Source organism: Nerophis ophidion, linkage group LG03, assembly GCF_033978795.1.
Source record: "Nerophis ophidion isolate RoL-2023_Sa linkage group LG03, RoL_Noph_v1.0, whole genome shotgun sequence".
Classification (NCBI taxonomy): Eukaryota; Metazoa; Chordata; class Actinopteri; order Syngnathiformes; family Syngnathidae; genus Nerophis; species Nerophis ophidion.
In genome coordinates, this window is record NC_084613.1 from 56,330,812 (window position 1) to 56,349,542 (window position 18,731).

An 18,731-nucleotide genomic window follows, 5' to 3' on the forward strand; every position below is an offset into this window, starting at 1 on the left:
AGACTATGTCTCCCGGCTGGCCTGGGAACGCCTCGGGATCCCCCGGGAAGAGCTAGACGAAGTGGCTGGGGAGAGGGAAGTCTGGGTTTCCCTGCTTAGGCTGTTGCCCCCGCGACCCGACCTCGGATAAGCGGAAGATGATGGATGGATGGATGGAATTATCTAAATAGTTAGGTATTAATCAGGGAAATAATATTTGATATTAAATAGGGATGGTCACAATAGAGTAAAACGAGTGAAATTGATTTAATTTTGTAACAGCCCAATGAGCAACACAGTTACAGCCTAAATAAATATTTGTAAATGAATTAGTCGTCTTTGCTGTTAGTAAGCACATGCCTAAAAAAAAAACTCAAGCTAAATTTAAAAGTTGACGGCTAAATTAGAGCCACTGAATATGTGTACGCTTTCAAATCTGATTAGGCTACTCATCGTCAAAATATTTCATGACTAGTCGACTGTCAAAATAATTGTAAAATAATTGTAAAATCCTTGCCAATAACAGTCCCTACCACATTGGCCCCCGTTGTACAAACCTTTGCATGTTTTTCCCGTGCTTGTGTGAGGTGTACTCTCAAAGTCCACAAACGTGTGTTTTTTTCTTGATTGATTGAGACTTTTATTAGTAGATTGCACATTACAGTACATATTCCGTACAATTGACCACTAAATGGTAACACCCGAATAAGTTTTGCCAACTTGTTTAAGTCGGGGTCCACATTAATCAATTCATGGTATGAATATATACTATCAGCATAATACAGTCATCATGCAAGTTAATCAATCATCAGAGTATATACATAGCTTTCTTATTGCCCATACTGTGAATGTGAATGGTTGTTTGTATTGTTTGCCTTGTGATTGAAGAGTGACAGTTCCAAACTAAATGGAAATGAACATGAAACTATCGACAATGCACATCTTGTCTTGCTATTATTGTAGGTTCCTATTAATCTGTCCAAGCTGTTGTTTATTTCTTTGGTGGTATTGAAATATACTCTATATATATATATAGTATACTCTAGCCTTTAAATAGACTCCCTTTTTAGACCAGCTGATCTGCCGTTTCTTTTCTTTTTCTTCTATGTCCCACTCTCCCGTGTGGAGGGGGTCCGGTCCGATCCGGTGGCCATGTACTGCTCGCCTGTGTATCGGCTGGGGACATCTCTGCGCTGCTGGTCCGCCTACGCTTGGGATGGTTTCCTGCTGGCTCCGCTGTGAACGGGACTCTCGCTGCTGTGTCTTGGATCCTCTTTGGACTGGACTCTCGCGACTGTGTTGGATCCATTGTGGATTGAACTTTCACAGTATCATGTTAGATCCGCTCGACATCCATTGCTTTCCTCCTCTCTAAGGTTCTCATAGTCATCATTGTCACCGACGTCCCACTGGGTGTGAGTTTTCCTTGCCCTTATGTGGGCCTACCGAGGATGTCGTGGTGGTTTGTGCAGCCCTTTGAGACACTAGTGATTTAGGGCTATATAAGCAAACATTGATTGATTGATTGATTGAAATAAACCATTATCATTGGTTTCTGGTTTCTGATCTTCTCGTAACAAGAAGGTCCAGTTGAACTTTTGAAAAGCCCGAGTGTTGCCTACAATGGGATGCTTCACAGACCAAGGTAGATTTGTACTATCTTCAAGAGGTTGGATTACATGCATACAGAAATGTCACTGTCCATTGTGTATGTGATCACTAAAGTTAATTAATGATCAACTCCCATAATCCTAACCATTTAGTTCCCACCAATTCTATAAACAATGATGTCATTACTAATTGTAGGCTGGTTTAAATATCCTGTTCAGCATGCAGATAATCCCGGTGCTTCATTTCATTCAGGAACTCTAAGCCTAAAAATGGTGCTTATGTCTTCAAGACTGCATTAGATGTGTGCTGCTTGAACCAGCATGTAGTTCTCTGCATGCCTTCTTAGAGGTTCGTAGGCGGGACTGTCAATGCCTCAGCATGCCCGGGAAAGTGCACTCTACATCTTGGGCCTGTTACCTTGTTTTCCCAAGGATGGTGGTCCTTTTCACACCTCAGTGATTCCTACGCTTTTCCACTGAGGACCCTTGCCTCCATTTACAACACATTTCACAGTTTGACATTTTGTAAGTGCTATAATCTGACAAAATGGTTGTGGTCTAAAAGTGGTTATGGTTCTCAGCACATGGTTGTTCAACTTTTTAAATACACTCACCATTCCTGTAGCTGATGAAATGGCCAAACTAACTTTAGAAACAGGTCAGCACAGGAAAAAGTGTCTCTCACTTAGATAGGATCCATATGATACTTTGATATAATCCAGAGAGAGTGACCTATGCAGCTTTGACTGGCTATGAAGTCAGTGGATTTTGTTATTGGGCCAATATCATCTCAGAAATATTAGAGAGCAAAACCTTTGAAAGTTGTTTATTGTGCTGTCCCTGTTGTGTGTACATTGAAATAGGCTGCTGGATAAACATAGCAAACAGATTGCATTTGCCTGCCTGGGCTCGGGGTCTTTCCGTGTGGAGTTTGCATGTTCTCCCTGTGACTGTGTGGGTTTCCTCCGGGTACTCCGGCTTTCACACATCTTCAAACACTAAATTGGCCTTAGTATGTGAATGTGAGTGTGAATTTTGCCTGTCTATCTGTGTTGGCCCTGTGATGAGGTGGGTACTTGTCCAGGATATACGCCGCCTTCCGCACAAATTGAGCATGGAGTGTGTTTGATTACATTTCAATGGAGAACATTCTTATCACAATTGCAATTTGGCAGTGACCCTGTGTTTTGTTTTCTAAGGTCACAATTATTTGAATAGAAGGTGCGATATGTTCTCCCTGCATATTCTTCATGCAAATGCTTGTTTTGTCACCTACTTCAGGGCAGTATCATAGACCCGGGATTCTCAAACTGTGGTAATACTCGTGGCATGCGGGGTCTATCTAGCAGTACACCAAAGAATTACTTGATTAAAGTACAGTGTTTTATATTGCTGTATTTAAACTATGTGTAATGTTACGGTGGTCAAACATATATACTTACACTTAGAAAAACTTTATAGATCACCTCCGCCTGTTTTTTTAATGAATACTTAGACCTATTGCGCTACTGTATTTTAACATAGGTCATTATAGTAGTACTTGGAGAGCAACGTTTTTTCTAAGGTGGTAATTGATGAAAATAGTTTGAGAACCACTGTCATAGACCGTTATAGCAATCTAATACTAGAGGTGCATCACATATATACATTTGCAAACATATTTATGATCGATATGAGTTATTGTAGTTGTAGATGTCAGTATTGTAAATCTGCACTGTGCCATAAGTTGCTTCTATTCATTTGGGTACCAGTTTTATTAAATATACATCATTCAGAAACAGTGGCTGCACAGTCCACCTCCCAGTTGAATGCAGGACACTTTTACATCATTGCCAACTACAACAACTAAAGATATTGTTAAATTAACACGTCTGACCCTGTTAAACGAAACATTATTTTGGACTACGTTGACACTGCAGGTCAATTCCGATTGTTTTGCCCATTTGAGACAGTCATCAGATTTTTTTTCTGATCTCATGATCAGTACAATTATCTTATTTAATTTTTTTTAAAATCCGACCTAAGCCTTTTTGATATTGCTTTCGTATCTGGGTGGGGTGCAGATTCGGATGTTAAGGTTAGGGTGAGTAGATACATTTAAATTCTCGTCTACCCTGATTTTCCTTTGCAACCCATCCAACCCATTTGTCATCAAAAGGTGACATCTACTTCAAAGTTCTCTGAAAAAACAGACAAGCACGAAAGTAAATGGTGGATGAAGGAGCAGAAAACAGTGGCGAAAAGATGACTTTCAGAAGAGATTGAAATATAGGAGGACTAGCGTCAATGTCCTACTGCTCTGTCTTCTTACCCACACACTTCTTGGTAAAGACGTGGCAGCAAGTGCTCCGCAGCGCAACAAACTACCATAGCTCAAATTCATGCCTTTTTTTTTCTACGTGAAATAATAAATGTTTACTGCGGTTGCACAAACTCTTTGAAATTGCCATAAATATGCCAGGACTGAAACCTACACGAATCGGGGCTTTGTTTACTTACTAATCACAGGGCTCCAAGTGTGATGTCATGCTTTGTCCATATGAGCGTCAGTTCATGGATGCATTCTGTTCACATTTGACATACACAGAAGGTAAATTCTTTGGGTAACATGAACGATGACCTAAAAAAATTGGATTTAACAAAAAATCCGAATTGGGCATCATAGTGTTCATCAGTGTGAACATAGCGTTTGTATCATTAGATATTATAGGGTTGATATGAACAGATGTGTATTTTTTTTTTTTTTTGCTTCAAACAATTTCCATGACTCTGTCACTTCAAATGTACCGATTCAAAGGTGGTGAATTATATCCTGTGAATTATAACCTCATATTTCAACAGCTGCAGAATGGCGCCGTATTGGCGGCTGACTCTTTCCATTTCTACTCTAGTATTTGACCCATCTTCTCTAGAGGAGCAGTGGGCAGCGATCGTGTAGTGCCCAGGGAATTCAATACAGAGTTCACGCGTTCTACCTAGCTAGCGGCTATTGTCCCTTCACAATGTTTTAGCTACTTCTAAGTCACTTTTCCTCGCCACAATGGCGACAAATAAACAAAGTTTTTTTTATAAGTAGTATCCATGCAGGACGATGAATAGTTTAACATGCTTTACGTCACAACAGCAAGCGAGCACTCCTAAATGTAAACAAATGGATTGCTCTATACCAATGTCGACTGTAACTATACCGAGTACAAAAGCAATATATAGTCGATACTACAATGATTGCATCAATATATTTTTTTTTATCGCACAATATTTGGACAGGGCTAGTGCGTCTGCCTCACAATAAGAAGGTCCTGCAGTCCTGGGTTCAATCCCAGGCTCGGGATCTTTCTGGCTCGGGATCTTTCTGTGTGGAGTTTGCATGTTCTCCCCGTGAATGCGTGGGTTCCCTCCGGGTACTCCGACTTCCTCCCACTTCCAAAGACCTGCACCTGGGGATAGGTTGATTGGCAACACTAAATTGGCCCTAGTGTGTGAATGTGAGTGTGAATGTTGTCTGTCTATCTGTGTTGACCCTGTGATGAGGTGGAGACTTGTCCAGGGTGTACCCCGCCTTCCACCTGATTGTAGCTGAGATAGGCGCCAGCGCCCCCCGGGACCCCAAAAGGGAATAAGCGGTAGAAAATGGATGGATGGATGGAATATTTGGACATTTTTGTTCTTGTTCATGAACTCTGGAAATACAACTTTGGACACAGGAGAGTTGTATGACCAATGAATGATTGTGTAACTACTTGGTATTGGGTGGATACCCAAATTTATAGTATCATCCAAAGCTAATATAAAACATGCAAACAGAAGAATAAGTGCTTACCTGTATTACACTTGAACATAAGTGTAGATAGAACATGTTTATACAGAAAGTAACCAGTTATTAACAATAAATGAACAAGCAATTAAATCATCCATCCATCCGTCCATTTTCTACAGCGTGCCCCTCATGATCAGAAATGAGGCAATATGTCACTGCATACATCCGCAGACAAATTAGGTTCCTTTGTAACATGTTTGCTTACCTCCTACTAAAAGAGAAGTTGTCCAGTTTGTTCACTAATATATGTTAGTAGGTTTTGAGGCGTAATTTCACCTCGTTGACAGAAATGGATGTGGACATTTTTATTTTGGAGGTCCAAAATCAAAGAATCACATTATAGGCACATCCTGGACAGTTCTATGGGGAGCTGTGTCAAATACCAGCTGATTCGGGGGCAGAGAAAGCAGCGGAGTGTTTAGCGGCAGTTGAAAGAGGTGTGTGTGTGTGTGTGTGTGTGTGTGTGTGTGTGTGTGTGTGTGTGTGTGTGTGCGTGTGCGTGTGCGTGTGTGTGTGTGCGTGTGTGTGTATGCCTTGTGTGTGTGTGTATGCGTGTGTGTGCGTTTCTGTGCGCGCGTGTGTGAAAAGCTTGCCAGGGATGTTACTTTTGCGTTGTTGTTTGCTACAAATACTAAAATAAACAGTCGTTTTTTTTACGCGTCAAGTGAGTGCCGTCACAGACGCCTGCCTGTGGGAGTGGATGGACAGCAATACTCAAAGACGTTCCGCGTTGTTGCCATTCAGCAGCCACTGGGTATCTCAAATAGCAGGGCCCTCTTCTGGAAGGACAGAATAAACTGTTTGTGGTTCGCTTTTCTACAACTCCCCCTGTCGCGTGATTATGGGCAGATTCGTGAGATCTAGTGAAAGCCCGCCTTATATTGCTGCACGACAGAGCCACAACGGTCCACATCAGATTGGCGGTGGGGATTGGCAGATGGCAGAGAGAGGTGGCGGTGTCGTGCAGCAGTCGTTCTGCGTTAGGTGGAAATCCAGGGTAACTCGACCGTTGAACTGAAATGTTTTGCAGGAATTCTGTCGTCATTCCACATCCTTTTTAAAGTAGGGGTTCATCGAGAGGGATGCCGCAATTCCTATGGCAAGCCTTCTGGTTATTATATTTGGGGTAAATGTTATATAAATGTTTCTTTAGTGATTAGAAGCTTGACGAGCATTTTTGTGAGATGAGTCATGTGGTCTATTGTCCTCCATGATCATTACATAACATGACATTTGTACTTAATTTTCTTTCTTTTTCATTGTCATGTTCCTGGAATATAATTTATGATTCCTTTTGCATTGCAGGGATCTGAGATTCAACAAAATCAAGGATTTACAATCTGGATCTTTTAGCCGGTTGAAGAACCTCAACACACTGTAAGTTTAGTTTTGCATGCACACTTCTAATTTTACATGTATACAAAAAAACATTCAACTTAAATGGCTTTCTACAGGTAGCCATTTAAAAATATGCTCATTCTGGATAGATTTCCCTTCACTCAAAGTAGTTTTTTTTACGCACAGAATCACACCAACATGTTTGCTGTGTTGTACTTTCACACATGTAGGGAGGTCAGCTTGGTAAATGTGGAAGAATTTTTTTTCCCACCAATACAGAAGACCATTAATCATTTAATAGTTAGGTAATTGTCTCATTGCAGTTTAAGGGCATGCATAACACAGCAGTTGTAAGTTTGGGAATAGTTTGAATATTGACACAAGAATATACATCACATAGTTCACTCATTATCGGTCTTTCTTACCGTGTCAGACATGGGCAAGATTTGTTTTCCTTTCCCCTGCTGTCCTGCACTACACTGAACATTTGTGTTTGACCTGTTTACTTACCCTATTATCACTTAAACACTGCTGTATTCAACTTTTGTTCTATTAAGAGTTTTTTTATTCATTCATATTGGCGGTTATAATTAAGAAGAGTAATTGTGGTAAAGTCATTCTGTGACTTTGCTATTTTGTGCATGACCAATCATGCTCTGCCAAAGGAGGGGAAGTGTACAGAACTGGTACGTGGAACAAAATGTTTTTTCTTTTTCAAATTGACAGGTTTTGTTTGATGAGGACTTGAGTTGATTGTCTGTTATTATTATTTATTCAGTTTTGCCTTTCACTTTGGTTGACTGACTGGTAGTGTCACTTCGCCTCTCACCATATATACAAAAAATACGGTTGATGCAGTACATCCAGAAAGTATTCCCACATTTTATGTTACAGCCGTGTTGCAAAAGTGAATAAATTAATTTTTGTCCTCAACATTCTACAAACAAAACCACATGATGACAATGTGAAACGTTATTTTTGAGATTTTTGCAAATGTATTAAAAATAAAAAACTAAGAAATCACAAGTATATTAGTATTCACAGTCTTTGCCATGAAGTTCAAAAGTGAGGTCGGGCATTGCAGAGCACAAACCAAGCATGAAGTCGAAGGAATTGTCTGTCAAGCTCAGACAGGATGGTCTTGAGGCACAAATCGGGGCAAGAATACAGAAAAATATCTACTGCCTTGATGGTCCCAGTGAGCACAGTTGCCCCCATCATCTGTCAATGGAAGACGTTTGAAACATCCAGGGCACTTCTTTGAGCTGGCTGGCCATCTAAACTGAAATGAAGACAAGGACTCTAGTCAGGGAGGTGACCAAGAGCCCGAAAATCACTCTGTCAGAGCTACAGCATCCCTCTGTGTAGAGAGGAGAACCTTCTAGGAGGACAACCATATCTGCAAAAATTCACCAATCAGGCCTATACGGAAGCTATCCCTTTGTAAAGGGGGGCGTAGTTGGGGTTGTGGCTGGGGGCGTGGTTAAGAGGACAGTAGTATATTTACAGCTGTTGTGTGCGCAGTTGTGCTCTGCACTTTCTAAAGGAGATGTTATTGTCACAAATGCATGATTGATTGATTGAAACTTTTATTTGTAGATTGCACAGTACAGTACATATTCCTACAATTGACCACTAAAGGGTAACACCGCAATAAGTTTTTCAACTTGTTTAAGTTGGGGTCCATGTTAATAAATTCATGGTACAAATATATACTATCAGCATAATACAGTCACCACACAAGTTAATCATCATAGTATATACATTGAATTATTTACAATCCGGGGGGAGGGATGAGGAGCTTTGGTTGATATCAGTACTTCAGTCATCAACAATTGCATCAACAGAGAAATGGACTTTGAAACAGTGTAGGTCTTACTTAGTAGGATATGTACAGCCAGCAGAGAACATAGTGAGTTCACATAGCATAAGAACAAGTATAGACATTAGAAATACATCAGATTATTTACATTAGGTTATTTAGAATCCGTGGAGATGGGATGTGAATGGAGGAGGATTAAAGGGTTGAAGTTGCCTGGAGGTGTTGTGGTGCATCATGTACAGTAGATGGCAATTGTCCTGTTTAAGAGTGTCACATGATATTTATGGCAGACTAATTGCCTTACGGTAGAGTGTTAGACGTAAACGGGACTGTTGTTGTGTGTTGTTACTGCGCTCAGAGGACGTTAATGAAACTGCCTAACAATAAACCCACATAAGAAACCAAGAACTCGCCCTCGATCATTCTACAGTTATAACGTCATTGGGCAGACACGCTCTCAGACACGTCACTCAGGTCTTCATGGAGCTAGGGGGGCGTGGCCTCCAGCTCCGCCTGAATTTCGGGAGATTTTCGGGAGAAAATTTGTCACGGAAGGTTTTCGGGAGAGGCGCTGAATTTCGGGAGTCTCCCGGAAAATCCGGGAGGGTTGGCAAGTATGTCTGTCCGGCAACCTTCCCCACCATCGGTGCTGAATCAACACCAGGTAGGGATTGGTTGAAAGCTCTGTCTTTCTCTTCACCTAAGTGTCCAAAATATGAGACCGCAAATCCGATGATGGCACCACAAAGTCGATAATTGAACAGCGGCCTAGGGTCTCCTGGTGCCAATTGCACTTATGGACATTCTTGTGTTTGAACATGGTGTTTGTTATGGACATTCTGTGACGAGCACAAAAGTCTTATAACAAAACACCACACTGGTTCAGATCAAAACGGCCGTTTTTCCCAGTCATGCTTCTCCAGGTCTCACTGTCAATGCGAACGTGAGCTCTGAAGTCCCCCAGTAGAACAAGGGAATTAGCTGAGGGAGCAATCTCCAGTACTCCCTCTAGGGACTCCAAAAAAGGTTTGGGACTCTGAACTGCTGTTTGGTGCAGAAGCACAAACAACAGTCAGAACCGGTCCCCCAACCCGGAAGCGACCCTCTCGTCCGCCTGGTTGAACTCCAACGTACAGGCTCTGAGCCGTGGGGTAACGAGTATAGCCACCACTGCCTGTTACCTCTCACTGCTGGCAACGCCAGCACCTGTCAAAAAGACGAGTTCCAGAGCCCTTGCTGTGCGTCTAAGTGTGACGGACTAGATCCAGCCGGAACTTCTCTACCTCGCGCACCAGCTCAGGCCTATTCTTCCCCAGCGAGCTTATGTAATCGAGGATCGGACCGCCAAGGGCCCTGCCTTTGACTTCAGCCCAACTCACAGAGCACCCGACTTCTATAGCCCTTTGTACGGGTGGTAAGTCCATTTGGAAGGGGACCCACGTTGCCCCTTTGGGGTGAATGGGTCAATGGGCCATCAGGCGCTCGTCATCGAGCCCAACCTCAAGGCCTGGCTCCAGAATGGTGCCCGGTGACCTGCATCTGTGCAAGGAAAACATGGGTTCTTGACAGTGTTTATTCAAAGTAGTTTTTGAGCTGCTCTTTTGTCTGGTCCCTCACCTAGGACTCTTCTGTCATTGGGAACCCTACCAGGGGCATTGTAGCCCCGGAAAACATATCTCCTATAATCATTGAGAGACGCAGAACCCTTTACCATGTTAAGATAGCAGCTCAGACATGTGATTTGTGATTTTTTTCTTTCTTTTTTTTTTATTAATTTGCAAAAAGCTCCTAAAAAAAAAACTTTCACTTTGTCATTATGGGTTATTGTGTGTAGAATTTTGAGGACAAAAATACATTTATTCCATTTTGGAATAAGGCTGTAACATAACAAAATGTGGAAAAGGGAAGCTGTGAATACTTTTAGGCTGCTTTGCACATGTGATCTGTATCAGTCAATTTCACTCACAGGTATCAAAATCTAACCTGACTCCCGCCAGATCCTTGTAGTTAGCTGAGCTTTACACAAAGATCTGGGAGTTCTCAATAGGAGATGTATTTCAAAAGGCGGGGCTTGGAAAAAAATCATTGTATGTGATTGGATAAACCGCCTGTCCGTTATTTTGAATGACGTGCTACTTCAACCACTCAAATCGAAATCAACCCGTGACGCTGATGAGAGCAATCCAAACCCGGTCGGAAGAAGAGCCAAAACATCCTTGCCACCAATAAATACCTTCAAAACCGTTCTCTGTTAATCTTTTACAGAATTAATATTCGATGGATTTGACAAAACAGTTGCAATAGCAGAATCAATGTCAGCACACGACGCAGTGAGGTCTGCGTGCCGCCATTGTTGTTTGAATCAAAAAGTCGCTTCGTCGCTACGTCACATCTATGAAATCCCGCCCGGCGTTCCTGATCAGTTCATTTTTTTTTTGCTATCTTGAAGAAGTTTACAATGCCTTCGAGCCCAGACCCTTGTGTTGAGCTCAGCGAACTAAAAGGATCTGGCGATAGTCAGGTTAATTGAAATCTGCAGCATAAAACCCTGATCGGAACAACCCTATCCATAACAGATAAACAACAGTGTATGTGTACCTTTTTTATTAGGTTTATCTAAAATGAAGTTTTGTGAAATTGTACTCCTTTCGAAAGAAACTTTATAAAATGTATATTCAAGTTTAAAGGATTGATATGTATTTGCTTGTTGAAAATGGCCCCGTGAAAATAGTAAGCTTTTGGCACTGCTTCTTAAAAGTATCGGAATCGAAAATCATTGGGAACTGGAATCGAAACAAGGAAGTGGAGTCGCAACCGTAATCGTCGAAATCCAAACGATGCTCATCCTTACATGTAAGGTTGAGCATACTATTCAAATTTGAATCAATACAGTACCAATTTCTGGTACCTGGTACTGATACTCTACGGTAAAATTTTTCGTTGTTTTTGTGTGTTAATAAATATTAATTGTTGTTAATAATAACATCTTTTTATTGCAACATTTAAAAATGAGCTGATCATGATAGCTGCTGTCCAGTTGTTATATATTGATTTATTATAACATTTTGGAATATCTTTTGTAGTTGTAACATTAAGTTGCAATTACAGTTGGGAGTCAAAGATGTTAGATGACAGTAGTGTATTGTTTTGGTTTTTGTTGCGCCCTAAAACGTGTTTCTACTGTAAGTATTGTACTTACTATGCACAAGGGAAATGTATATTATCACCAAGCTCGTGCATATTTGGGAGAGTGGAGCCTTATTAGACTTAGGTTGGAGTTTTTTTTTAGTTGCTTTGTGGGCATTGAAAATTGCAACATTGCTGAGAGGTAAAGTCCTCTCTCAGTGCCGCGAGAGTGATCGCAAAATGCCAAAGAGCAACCGGGCGTGACGTCACAGAAGGGTTGCGCCGATAAAACGATATGAAAATTGCAACATTGCCGAGAGGTAATTTGATTGAGTACGCTCCCAGTGCTGCGGTGGTGATCGCAAAATACTGAAGTGCAAAGAGCAACTATACATCCAGCCATCCATCCATCCATCCATCCTTCATCTTCTGCTTATCTGAGGTCGAGTTGCGGGGGCAGCACCCTAAGCAGGGAAGCCCAGACGTTCCTCTCCCCAGCCACTTCGTCCAGCTCTTCCCGGGGGATCCCGAGGCGTTCCCAGACCAGCCGGGAGACATAGTCTTCCCAACGTGTCCTGGGATTTCCCTGTGGCCCCGCGGTTGGACGTGCCCCGAACACCCGGGAGGTGTTCGGGTGGCATCCTGACCAGATGCCCGAACCACCTCATCCGGCTCATTTCGATGTGGAGGAGCAGCGGCTTTACTTTGAGCTCCTCCTGGATGGCAGAACTTCTCACCTTATCTCTAAGGGAGAACCCCGCCACCCGGCGGAGTAAACTCATTTCGGCCGCTTGTACCCCCGATCTTATCCTTTCGGTCATGACCCAAAGCTCATGACCATAGGTGAAGATGTGAACGTAGATCGACTGGTAAATTGAGAGCTTTGCCTTCCGGCTCAGCTCCTTCTTCACCACAACGGATCGGTACAACGTCCGCATTACTGAAGACGCCGCACCGATCCGCCTGTCGATCTCATGATCCACTCTTCCCTCACTCGTGACCAAGACTCCTAGGTACTTGAACTCCTTCACTTGGGGCAGGGTCTCCTCCCCAACCCGGAGATGGCACTCCACCGTTTTCCGGGCGAGAACCATGGACCCGGACTTGGAGGTGCTGATGCTGCATAGTCTTGTCAACCAAGACAGCCCCACAGCATCCAGAGCCTTAAGGCGGATCTCATCCACTCCCAGGGCCTTGCCCTTGCCTTTTAACTACCTCAGCAACCTCAGCCCCAACAATAGGAGAGCCCACCACAGATTCCCCAGGCACTGCTTCCTCATAGGAAGACATGTTGGTGGGATTGAGGAGGTCTTCGAAGTATTCCTTCTACCTATCCACAACATCCGCAGTTCAGGTCAGCAGAACACCATCCGCACCATACACGGTGTTGACAGTGTACTGCTTCCCCTTCCTGAGGCGGCGGATGGTGGTCTAGAATCGCTTCGAAGCCGTCCGGAAGTCGTTTTCCCTGGCTTCCCCGAAGTCCTCCCATGTCCGAGTTTTTGCCTCCGCGACCGCTGAAGCTGCACACCGCTGTCGGTACCTGTCCACTGCCTCCCCAGTCCTATGAGCCAAAAGAACCCGATAGAACTCCTTCTTCAGCTTGACGGCATCCCTCACCGCTGGTGTCCACCAACGGGTTCTAGGATTACCGCCCCGACAGGCACCAAATACCTTGCGGCCACAGCTCAAATCAGCCGCCTCCATATATTTTCCATAGGTCATAAAAGTTCTCAATAATTATGAGGGGTGTAAAAATTTGTTTTGACAATGCTTCAATTTGATATTTGTGGTTGCCAATGCGATTCATGGATGATCTTTTTTTTTTTTTTTTTTTTTTTTTTTTTTTTTTTAGAACGATACGATCTGAAACCACTCAGTGAGTTAAAATCAATTCAGTAACTTTTTATCAAATAAAATCAACCAGTACGACTGAAATAAATACTGTATACTGGATAATGCAGGTGAAGTTTCTTATATCCTTGTTATTTTTGTAAGGGAACGAGGTATAAATGAACTATGGGTACAAACAAGCAAGAAAACAACAATTAACATTGTATTTTAAAAAAGTGCAATCAACACTTTAGGTTGAATAAAAAAGAGGAAACATTTTCTGCTCACAACTTCAACATTTAAGCAATTTTCAATAAAATTACAGTAACCAGTATTTTTTTTTTTTTTTGTAAATTTTATTGAATTTTATACTTAAAATCACATTTGACAGTCATACTTTGATCACGCAAACCCTTTATACAGGCACACATCCACTCATACACACTCACGTGCACACTTGAGGAGAGAGGTGCACTTGAACTTTAACAACTCAAGTATAGACATTATTAGAAAAAATACCCAGATATTGTATATATAGCCATCCATCCCGCTCTGGCTCAGGATCAGCAGGCTATCCAGACCATAGCAAGATGGATGAATATTCCTCGGCATCAAGGATCCTCAGGAAGTGGTCACAAGATCACCTCCCGAGGACCTCTCCTCCGTTCACACTTGAAAAGGAAGAAGAAAGTCACAGGGCTTGATCAGATGAAATAAATACAAAATAAAAAGTCACAAGCAAGCAAGTAAACCGTGACAAAACCATATCAAAAGTGACACAAAAAGCAATAGTGGTGTGGTATCAATACAAAAAAAGAATAACAGTAATATAAAAGCAATACAACTACAAAAAAGATATGGCATTTTTTTTTTCTTTAATTTCCATAAGTTATGATTCAATATATGTCAGTAAAGCTTTCCAAGTTAGTTTCCATGTATTCATATTTGTAGAGTTTATAAATCTTATTTTTTCAAGAGTCATTACATTTACAAGTTCATTTAACCAGTTCCTGAAGTTGGGTGCAGATGGGTTTTTCCACTCTTTGAGAATGAGTGTTTTGGCCAAAACCGTCCCAAAAAGCAACACAGCTGTAATATATATTGGAAGTTTTTGTGTTTCTGAAGACCATCCAAACAAGATTATATCCATGTCAGGGACAAGTTTTTTCTGATATACCCCTGAATAAAAGAAGAAAATGCTGCACCGAAATGATTGAATAATTGGAGATTCCCAAAACAAATGAGACAGTAATCCTTGAGCAGATTTACACTTATCACAAAGTGGAGATGTATCAAGATAAAATTTGTGTATTTAGACTTTGGAGTAATAAAAACGATGAATTACTTTAAACTGCATGAGCCCTACGTCTGCTCTTAATTGAGCAATAGTGAATTTGAGAGAGTGTCTGTTCCCTTTGCTGTTTGGGTATTGTTGTTCTTAGTTCCTGTTCCCATGCTCTTTTGACACCGTCTGCTGATGTAATGGGCATAATGAAGCAGCTGGCAAATTTGGCGATGCGCTTTTTACTTGTGGGTGATGAATTAACCAACATTTTTAACAGTAGATTTACTTGCTTGTTCCCCTCACTGGTGTCGCCGATTAAGGACAGTGTCCCAGGTGTGCGGAAGCATGCATGCCCCCTCATCCATGTTGATGGTGTTGGGCCCTTGCTTCCTAATTTCCATAGCCTCTTTGATCCATCCCTAGTATGTATTTGTTTCTGATGAAATTACTTCTACTTGGCTGCTAGCTGCAAGGTGTCGTCTTCCGGAAGTCAGTGCGTGGACTTAACTTCCTTCACTGACACTTCTATTGTGTTGCTTGCAACTTTTGTGGCTTAAAGTTCTGTTGTGGCTTTATATTATTGTGTTGTGTTGTTTGTTGTTGTGGCTTTTGCAATCGTGCTGTTGCTGAAAGTTTTTGTGTTGTAATAATTTATGATATTGTCTTGTGGAATTTGGTATTGTTATGATCTTTCTCGACCACCATAGCTATCTGTAATTTTTGTTTTGATATCGTCACAGACGGGGAAATAAAGTTAGCGTTTAAAATACTTATTATTAAAAGTGTTAAACATCATAGAAAGTCTGTCATTCCTAAAAATAATATTTTTCTTATTACTAGTATCAATACAATTGATCGGTTACTCTTTGAAATGATCTTGGGTCGATATCTATCATCCAGGAGGCAAACTTGCCAAGCACAAATCAATGTACTTAAAATTTCAGTAATATAAATTGATCTTTTGATGAATTGATCAATCGTTACACACCCCTAATAATTGATATCAACAATTTAATAAAAATTTATCGTAATACAGTTTTCAGCCATATCACACAGCCCTGCATCACGCGCAACGAAACATGGCAACATTTTACGTGAATTGGTACCCAGTAAGACCGGCGGGATTCGCTGAGAGCCACAAACATATCGGGTTCGGTACACATCCATACGTACATGTTACTCATGTTGAAATTCAAAGACTAAATTCATCATTGAAAAAACACAGTATTAGTATCCAGAGAAGCACATACTCACCATCTTACACACATTGATTATCTTCTACTTCTTGCATAATGTACAAACCTACATTTGAGGAACCTCAAAGTAACTTTTTTTTTCTTTGCAGCCTCCTTAACAACAATCATATACGAAGGATCCCCAGGGGGACATTTGAAGATCTGGAAAACCTCAAATATCTGTAAGTTGGCCTTATAACACTTCTGTCTTTGCTTTGCAGGTCATGGGATGTGTGTTTGGTGGTTAGCCTAAAATAACATGTCAAACTTTCAATTGGAGCTAAAAAGGGTGACAGTTGCATTCCTTTGTCCATAAAATAATTTAAAAAGACTCATCCTTGTCAGAAACACTGCACATGACGTGAATGAGGCATTTGTGTCAGCTCACTTTTGTTATCACCCTCTGGTTTCGCAATGATCGTCTCTTCTGTCCAGTTTTGATTTAAACAGTCAGAAAGTTAGAAATTCAAAATAATTAGTTAGCTGTGTGATACATCGTAATTAGAGCTTTTTGTTATTCAGTTGACTAGTAACCGTGTTTCCCACAAAACTGCAATCTAATCATGGAGGCTGGGGTAGGGCTGTATAATTATGCATGTATTTGTTTTAAAAAGGATACACAAATGTTATACATATAGTTAAAGACAAATATGTGTTATTATTTACAATATCAACACATCTTTTTACACTTCATTTTTGCTCTACTTTCCGTTTTTGTTTGTTTTTCCATTTAGTTTATTGTTCATCTACAATGCAACAGGGGACAATAAAAAAAACAAGCTGCCGCCCGCTAATGGCCTCCTAGCCACACCTCACTGAATTTAGTTTGGCAGTTTATGTAAAGAGTCCTTTTAAACCGGACATGAAGAAAATACCAACTTGAGGTTGTTTCCTGAGACTCCAGAATAAAAAAGAGAAAAAAGTGAAACTAAGCACACAAAGGAATATAAACAATTTATTTATATAATATTACTTGTGAAGTACACATACATGTAAAAATCATGTTAAATCAATAATACAACTTGATATAAACTGAGGAATAACGATTCAATCATACAGGACAAAGGCTATGACTTATGCCGCTAGCTATTACTAACATACAATTAAAAATCCAATTGACAGGATAACAAAAATTAGCATCACAAACTTGTACAAACGTTTAGCAAATTAGATGTTAACGTTTAAAATTGACATAAAACAGCAAAAGCCTTTTTACATAGAAGTATACAGTTGAAAAACTTTGTAGAAACAAATATTGACTGCTAAAGTCGTACTACTTTGCCAGTCTGCTGCTCTGCACTGTGTCCTGCCTAGCCAAGGAAGCCTGTTGCGTTAAACCTCAAAATACAATTTACAAAACGAATAACGCAATCAATGTTATTTGTAACGCAATCAATGTTATTTGGAACATGACAGCCACCTTCATGTAATGCTAAATCTTAAAAAAAATTGAAAAATCAAGAAATGTATTAGCCGCGCAATGTATGGGAAACATGGAGTAACATGCTACCACTTCGTATCGTATAGTATTTTTATGTCGGTTGAGTACCATATTTCTCAGATTTTAAGACAGAAGATACACTTGGGGTCTCGACTGTTGTTATAACAATCACAACAATAACTGTTGAACTGCAAGTTTAGAAAGAACTTCACCCTGCTACCCTGTATCTAATAAATGAGATAAGCAGAGTTAAGCATGTTAAGGAATTGAAGGAAGTACTTTTTTCCTTCCTCTCTTTTCAGCCCAGTGGCACTTCAACATGTGAGTACATGTTCTCTCCTGTCGTACAGTATATCGTCGCGATTCACACTTTAATTAAATGTTTTGGCATTTCATGACCTGTTAAATGACAGAACAGGTCTCCCTTGAAAGTACAGTTTATCTAAACCCTGCACCATTGTTCTGACCTTTGTGATTAGTGTAAAGTGTATCCTATCTGTATGGCTGCACCCCCAGCCCCATCTTTGTTCTTCCCTTTGAATACAGTCTCCCTCTCAGCTTTCATGTGCACCAAACCTAATCTAAAAGACAACCCCAGCGCCTCAGTGGTCACTACACTAAACAGGTCAAATTGAGGTTACATAGCATTCTGAAAATACTTAGTCTTTTAAACATGTAGTGTATATACCCCGTTTCAATATGAGTTGGGGAATTGTGTTAGATGTAAACATAAACGGAATACAATGATTTGCAAATCCTTAATGTTACTCCCTCCGAAGTCTTAATCAAGGCTCAAGTTGTTCGTTTTTCTTAAACAGACATTTATTTCAGCCTCGCCTTCTTCTCCTCCAAATAATGCCCAAAAAATGCCATCAGAACTAATGAATAAGAAAAAACAGAACTTATAATTAGTCTGACATCAAATAAAAGAAAATACATTGATTTTACATGCATTATCACAAAGAATCATACCTCATTGGCCTCACAAACTCCGAGGGAATAAAGTTTCTTTCCAAGCCGAGACTCCATTAACCTCTTCCATCAAATGTTTGCTGTCTCATGCTGCTTCCCTTATTCCGTCACTTATTAATTGTCCCCCCAACAATGTGACCAAACCGGAAACAAAATATGTTCCTCTCCAATTTACATGGGTTTTGTAACAAAAATAAAGTTAACATATACTTGCATGAACTTACCAAATAAAATACATTTTTAATCACATCATATGTAAATATGAACTGAATA

The 18,731-nt window shown here is 40.7% G+C and overlaps 1 protein-coding gene across 1 annotated transcript in view; it reads left to right on the plus strand.

Moving 5' to 3' along the window:
• The window catches only part of LOC133549830 (peroxidasin), a 115,110-nt gene that overhangs the window by 30,282 nt on the left and 66,097 nt on the right, over positions 1-18,731 (plus strand). Inside the window, exons 2-3 of the mRNA XM_061895662.1 lie at positions 6,712-6,783; positions 16,156-16,227. Of these exons, the coding sequence (XP_061751646.1) occupies positions 6,712-6,783; positions 16,156-16,227 (144 nt within the window). The remainder of the gene's footprint in view (positions 1-6,711; positions 6,784-16,155; positions 16,228-18,731) is intronic.